Source organism: Stegodyphus dumicola, chromosome X1, assembly GCF_044657685.1.
Source record: "Stegodyphus dumicola isolate Sdum_Otavi_A_Nest chromosome X1, ASM4465768v1".
NCBI classification, from domain to species: Eukaryota; Metazoa; Arthropoda; class Arachnida; order Araneae; family Eresidae; genus Stegodyphus; species Stegodyphus dumicola.
This window is the reverse complement of record NC_140780.1, coordinates 77069064-77076641: the sequence shown is the minus strand read 5'-3', so window position 1 is coordinate 77076641 and position 7578 is coordinate 77069064. Positions and strand designations below refer to the sequence as shown.

The 7578-nt window shown below is 30.5% G+C and overlaps 1 protein-coding gene across 1 annotated transcript; it reads left to right on the top strand.

Moving 5' to 3' along the window:
• Positions 1-414: 414 nt before the first annotated feature.
• Positions 415-1185, top strand: LOC118190829 (putative G protein-coupled receptor 173). The gene has a single exon (XM_035361610.2). It carries the CDS (start codon positions 415-417, stop codon positions 1183-1185), a length of 771 nt encoding a protein of 256 aa, XP_035217501.1.
• The last annotated feature ends 6393 nt before the right edge of the window (positions 1186-7578 follow it).

The window sequence follows — 7578 nt, the reverse complement described above, 5'->3', positions numbered from 1 at the left end:
TCATTCTCCCATTCCACTCCGTCCTCTCTCTGATATTCTCGAATATTTTAAAGAAAAATGCAAGAAGATGTGGACTTTTTAGAGCGCAATGCCACTTCAAAACCTGCCGGCCGATATTCGGGGCCCCTTACACTTTTCCAGTTCATTTCTTTGGGTTTAATAGTGGCTATCGGAAGCGCTGGCAATTCCCTCGTTATATATGCCTTCGGCCGATACCTGAAAATAAGAAGATCGCCGTATATGTTGATGTTCGGTTTTGTATCTCTGGATTTACTGCGTGTACTTGTGTGTTTTCCAATAATTTTTATTACGGTAGTTCATCCCATACAGTCTGATTACGGAACAGAGCTATGTCAATTTATAGCATTTGCCCATGTATTTTGTCTAATCGGAAATAATCTCAGTATCTTGGGAATGGCTGTGGATCGGTACATCGATAATAAACACCGTGCGTTATATCGCCGTAAGTGTCGCGGCTCCGTAGGAACTGCGTTACTTCTTATCGTGTGGGGTATGGCTTTCATTTTCGCTTTTCCTACAGTGTACAGTGTACATCCAAGACAATATCGACTAGAAGCTCAGTGTACGTATCCACATCATTATTTCTCCAAAGGTGCGGATACGCTAGGCTTAATGGTAAGCTTAGCAACAGCTTTCGTTTTTACTAATGTTATTTATGTGAAACTATTTCTATTCTTACGACTCCGAAGACGAATGAGACCTATAGTTTATGAGCCAGCTGTCAGTGAAAACTGGGGCTTTTATGATCCTCGAGGCGGTATCTCAGTTAGGAATAGGTGGCTAGCGAATTCACTGTCAGATACACCTATCGCTGTTGTAAGTCGAAGTGTTTTTCAAAGTCATACTTTACCGACTAATTACGAATTAGCATTATGGAGAAGCAAAAAACAGAAGGAAAATGAAAAACTGACAAAATTATGCCTCGCCATTCACATCATTTTCTCCGTTATGTGGCTACCTTACACAATTGTGTGTTTTTGTTTCGCTTTAATATATGAGAGGCCAAGAGTTGTTATTCCAGAGTGGGTTGAACTCAGCGCAACGTGGCTCACTTATTTGCAAGTAACAATCACTCCATTAGCATTCTTCTCTTTGTCAGGTTTGACAAAGAAAAATATTGGAACGAGGAGATTTTCGAGTGCACTTAGCAGTTCAACAACATGATTAAGAAAAGTAGAAATATTCAGAAGCAATGCCTTCTGTTAAATTTTATAAATATTTGGTATGAAGTCATTATGGCTATTGTAAATATTCAGACAGAAAATAGATACCCGAAGAATCGCAAAAGCATGTTATATGGCGTTATAAAATGTTAAAAGAAAGAAAAAGTATCCAATGTTAAAGAAAGAAAAGTTATGAATATGTTGTTACAGAGCTGAAAAACATATTCTATGCTCAATATCGTATAAGGTACTCTTTATTATGAGCATTAGTTACTTAGATATATGTATCTTGGGAGCATATTTGTATTCTATGAGTATACATCGATTTTTTTGGGCAGAAAGAGAATTTCCTCTTTTAATGATAGCTAAAGGATAATCCTTTTAAATTTGTAATTATATTATTTCTTATTTCAAGTATATGTGAAACTGATTATTAATAATCCATTTTACATATACTTTGCGTATCTAGGTTTTATATGTATTAACTGCTTTTATGGTTTCAAACACAATAATTGTAAGACAATGATATTATGAAAGATGATTAATGCTATTAACTTTAAAATTGGAGCATACTAAACTTCTGACCATACATTTCCATGTTTATGGCTAGAAACAATTCTAATATTAAAATAAATTTTCGCAAAATAGTCTTTAAAATTAAAAAGATAGATTATTTCTCATATTTTAGCACATACGTTAAATATCTTAGGAGCACATCTACGCATTTAAACTGTTTCCCATTTGCCAAGGATGAAAAACTTACTTCTTTTGCTCTTACCCATTTTTCAACAGCTAGACGTGATTTAAAGGGCATAAATCAGCTTCTTCGATCTTAATGAATGTTTTAATAATATTCTGTGACATCAACATAATCAAAGCAATATAGAATAATGCTTTTATAGCAAAGTCCATTTAACTTCTTTATCTCATCACTGTATACTAAACTTTCTTATGCATACGTATAAACAGAATTTCACATTTCGCTAATAAAAACTGTATACTAGAAAATTAAGACCTCCTTTTTTGCTAGATTTTTGTTCTAAAATTTCGTAGGATCTTATAAACAGGTATTTTGATAAATGAACTTGCAAAGTGTGGAGGAAGGAGTTTAATTATCATACTGTATTTTAGAATAATTAGACTGTTTACATACTAAATAATTCATGTAAGTATTCACTGTATACATAAAGGGCATAACTCCCACTAATTGTTACACCCACATCTAGATGAATGGTTTTAATTTAGGCATACATCCAGTAGACTAGTCAAAGATATGCTTGAAAATAAATACTAATTTTTTTCTGTACCACAGTAAAATATTGTCTTTAATTAGGTAACTTACCTTTCATTCTAACCAGAATAAAATGAATCCTAATCAGAATTATCTCATCAAATATTCACCTACAATTTTATTTCTTAAAATTTTTCCTAACTATGAAACGTGTTTTATATTTAAAGGAGTCTTATTTACTAGTAAGTATGGCAAGTCTTATTTTACAGTAGTTCTACTGTAAAATTTCGCTGTAGAAAGTGAAGGCGACGTAAAATTTCTGACTACATAATTTAGTGTAGACACTGTTATTCACTGTGCATTAAAATAAAAATATTACTAAAAAAAATACGTATTGCATGTACGTGGATAGAAATATGTTATTGCATTTAAAAAGATTTTTGTCTCTCGTTCAAATTTCATTTTGTAAAATAGTTTATTTCACATATTTCAGGCGTAATTCGCAATATTCGAGGATTTATATTTATCGTAAATGAATTAAATGCTTACTGCATAAATTTATTTGATCAAACACTTAGGTTCTACGAAACCGATTAAATATATTTTTGCTCCAAGGACAAATCTATATCGCATGTATTATTTTAATATTTAACTTTTGAAAATAATCTATCTTGAATACAATTCAAGATACATTATTTAATATAACATGCGAATTCTAACTCATCTGTTGTGGAGCTATGTAAATGTATTTAAAATAAATGATCTAATTATGCTTTAAACGCCCGGTATTATTGCTACAGTCCCTCCACTCGGATTAGTTTTAAAATATTAATGCAATCACGCTGTTTGTACTTGTTATATGAAGCTACTAGAAAGTGTCTTTAAACTGATCTAACATCTAATGAATATAGAAACTGAAAAGTAAAACTATAATAAATGCTATTTAAATATTTTGTCTTAATTTTTAAAGCTTTAAATAAAATTGTACATGGTTATATATATTTCAAACTTATTTTTAAGTCAATGCTTTTATCTTCTAGTTTCAAATAATAGACTTTTAATTTTGTGCTTGTTTATTTACAGAATATCTTGTAACATATCCTGTAATGCAAGGAAAATTTTGATTTAATCTAGGCACATACTTAATTTTTCCATCCTACAGTCAAATATTTCACTTGTTAAAAGTACTCTTACTCTTTTGAAATACTTTTCTTTGTCTACCTCGTTTATTTCCTATTTTATAGAAAGTTTAACTTCAGCAAAGAAGACACATAGCATAGTAGTTCAGACCCTAATAATTTTCGGGTAGAATACTAAACTTCGTTTTGAAAACAAATTTTAATTAAACATGATGTGTCTAGACTGGTAGATGTATCTAGACTGGATGTGGAAAACCGTCAACATTTGTATTTCGTAAGTAAAGGAAATATTAACCTTCCCCCTTTTTAAAAATTAACGAGAAACTATGAACTCGAGATTATTATACAATTCAATACTCTCTCTTTACCCATTTTTATAACATTCTTCATGCATATGAAGGGGGAAGAAAGCCTTATTACCCACATTTAATAAATATCTTCTTTCCCATATTTCCCTTAAAGAAATCTTTAATACTCCTTCCGATTTTAATTTATAATCTCCTTTGATAAAATTCTACCTTTCTATGAAACAGATGCCCTGGACTACGTGTAATGTCCGAGATCTTCTTATATTTGTTTTTCTATAGCTTTGCTTCTTTTATTTGACACAGTGATATGAATCCCTATAAATATCTCTCTTTTCCAAACAAGTATTAAACTGTTAAACCACCGACAGATTTTTACGATTAATTTAATTACATTCGTAAAAACGTGCATGAAAGGGATATTACTTGCATTTTATATAAATTGTGAAGCAAAAATGATAAAAAATTAATAATACTGGTATTAGATGCAGCTGTTAATTATATCAAATATTATGTTTTCATTACAAGAATAGTGTAAATTAAAATTGTTTATGAGCTCTTTTCCAAATACATGAATACTGCATATTCAGGATATTTTATTACGAATGAAGCACATTTTATTCAGTGAAAAAAAATAAGCTCAGTCATTATGCAAAATTTTTCTCGGCCTTTTTCGACTCTAGTACCCATGAACAAAAATTAATCTGCTTAGACATAGCATAATCAGTTTTTCCTCACTCAAGTTTTCTCATATTTTTCTCTACTACACCCAGAATTTTTCAAATTTTGAACGAAAAACAGTAGAAAGGCCATGAAATATTGATCTTTAAACTTTTGTATTCGGAAGAGCTCACAGAACATGGAACTGTATCATGTAAATTTATGAAAAATATAGTAATAATATTTCGTGATTATTTTATTCACCATTTAGTTGATGACTTAGGCTTTTCTTCTGATCAGATGCCTTCTGATTATCCCTTTGGGAGTATTATAAATGGTATGATCGTATTAATTTACTTACTTTATATTACTTGCTGTTTAAAATTATTAATTTCCTATTAGTAATCTAAATTTTACAATATGGCCATGTACTGAAATAGGAACAAGATCACAGACCTCCTAACTGCACCTTTAGATTTTGGCTTCCCTGTTGAAATAAAAAATTACCCGTGTAATTCTTTATTGGTTGTATGGGTTTTCAATGTATTATAACTATAATAATCTTTTTTCCTTGTATGACAATTTTCTGGCTGTATTTATTAATTTTATATTTGCGCAGTGTTATATATATTACTTAATACTAAGGTTAATATCTTTCTAATCTGATGTACAGTTTTTAGGCTTTTGCTATTTTTCACGTGTTCATTTTCCAAAATTTTATCCTGAACAATGCATTACGTCATTTTATTATAATATTTATTTATATCACATTCTATTGTAATATTTACATTTTATTTTTTCATTCTGTCACATACCTCAGAGTTAGTGAGCGGCTTTTAGCACAACTAGGTTTAAGTTTATCACTATTTTTAATTTTCATATATTTATTTACAATTTCTTTGAAAAGTATGTGTGTAGTCAAAATTATTACAGGATGTAATTACAGTAATTTTAAAAATATCATCTAAACCTAATTAAATTAACTCGAACCACTAGATGTACCTGGTGAGATTGCTACAATAGAAGTTTTTCTTGAACACGAATTTCTTATGAACTTTGCATATTTTATTAAGCATGAGTGCTGTACTCTAAAACGTACAATGAATCAATGTTTTCCGTTTCATCCTGTTCTAAAAAAATAATTTGTTGAGACAATGAACATTACTTAATAACTGACAACTGACTTCTAACTCAATTTTATATGAAAGCAAAGTTATCCTAATAAAGTATAATTTTTTTATGCAATATCAGATCATGTGTCAGTCCTTAAAGTTTTAGCTGTATGTTGAGCAATTATTAAATACATTTCTTTAATATTATTAAAAATATTAATGTATTTTGTAGTATTATATAACAACGTTTTTATTTTTAGCTTCGATGTAATATAGTGTATCAGGAATATTTAATAGAATAGGATGAAATAGAGCTTTGTGGAAGGTCATCAGGAAAGACGAACAAAAGTAAATAAATGAAATATAAAATAATTAAAATAATAAAATAAGAAATATTAAAATAATTAAAGTTAAATGAAATACGAAGAAGTAAGTAAAAAATAAAAAAATTCCGTATCTTCTCTTATTCCGGCTTATCCTTCTTCCAACTGGAACCGAAATGTCATTCAAGAACAGAAATAGTGTAGTTGGCCTAGGGCTGAATTTAAACCTTGAATATGCAATATAACACTGCTTCAAGGGATGATAAAACAAAGATCATTTATTTTCTACCGCATTAATGAAAAAAAGTAAAATGGTTAAAGCTTTACGAATGAGAACAGAGAAAATATACGAAAGAATGTGAGAGTATAGAAAAGAAATTTAGTGAAGAACATGAAAGAAATTTTTTAAAAAATTAAGTGTAGGTAAAATGGATGAAACAAAAAAAGAAGAGACACATTCTAACCACGATCACCTGCCGATATAATTCTAGCTGTAGATCAGAATGTAACAGGACAAAAAGGTGCCTCCGAATCCGAGGCCTGATCTGATTCTGAAAATAAACAAAGGGTTCTGTGGAATTCACCATTTTCATCCCCCATATTTGGTTATATCGTTCTGAAAGATCTGCAGGTGCTCTTTTCAATGGAAAATCAAAAGCGGTGAACGTTTCTAAGACGTTTATCTAAGTATTTCACTATGTTCCCGTTATAAATTGGAGCCCATTTAGGAATATAGGCAACGATTATCCTTTCCCGTTATGCTGTAACTCGGGATTAACTAAAGGCCCCGATAACGAATACATGACTAAAGTGATCTTTTTTAGTACTTTTGAGACCGAAAAATTTACTTTTCCTCAAACAAGCTTCGAGTTTTTTGTACTTCCTGGAGAATAAAGTTTTGATATGTGAATTTTTCTTTCCTTAAAAGTCTCAAATTCCACTCGTATTTAAGGTTTGCATATTACTAAAATAACATTTTGTGAGATAAAAAAATTGCCTGCTCAAATTGTGCTTCAGTTTTATGTAAGAAGTGTTACAGCCCATCTTATTAGGATCTGGTGCGCTCCGGTTAGAATTACAATTTATCTCAAAAACTGAGAAGTACCAGACCCCGTGTTAGTCGGGTTAGTCGTCCCAACACAAGTATGGCTCTAAATAGCTTAATTCTGAATAGTAAATATACATCAAAAGTAAGTAATATGGTTAACTGATGGAGGGAAAACATGCAAGAAGTATCTCCTTAAGCGGAATGATGCATTCGTGGAGGGCTTCCTACGGAAAATTACTCGTATTCACATTATGCATGACGAATTCTAACGAAAATCTCTAAGCAGCGAGTCCGTTCATTGGTATTTAAAGGCAGAATGAACTATTGGACAGTTTTGAGCAGTCCAGCTAGTGACAGACGAGTAAATAAGGTTTTCTGTGGAAATTTCGGTGTAAATCATAGAAAATGCGTGTAAACTTCATTTACTGTCTTACATTTGCAAATACTTTCAAAATGCTTTAGACGAAATTTAATCATTTTTGTGAAAATCAACAGATTAAAACACTTAATAAAAAATTATGAAGTTTTATGTCCAAGTAGATATTTATTTCATTGGAAGAGCAATTTTCTAACAAT

Coding starts and splice junctions, on each gene's coding strand:
- LOC118190829 (XM_035361610.2), top strand. CDS start 415: ATGGCTGTGGATCGGTACATCGATAATAAACACCGTGCGTTATATCGC.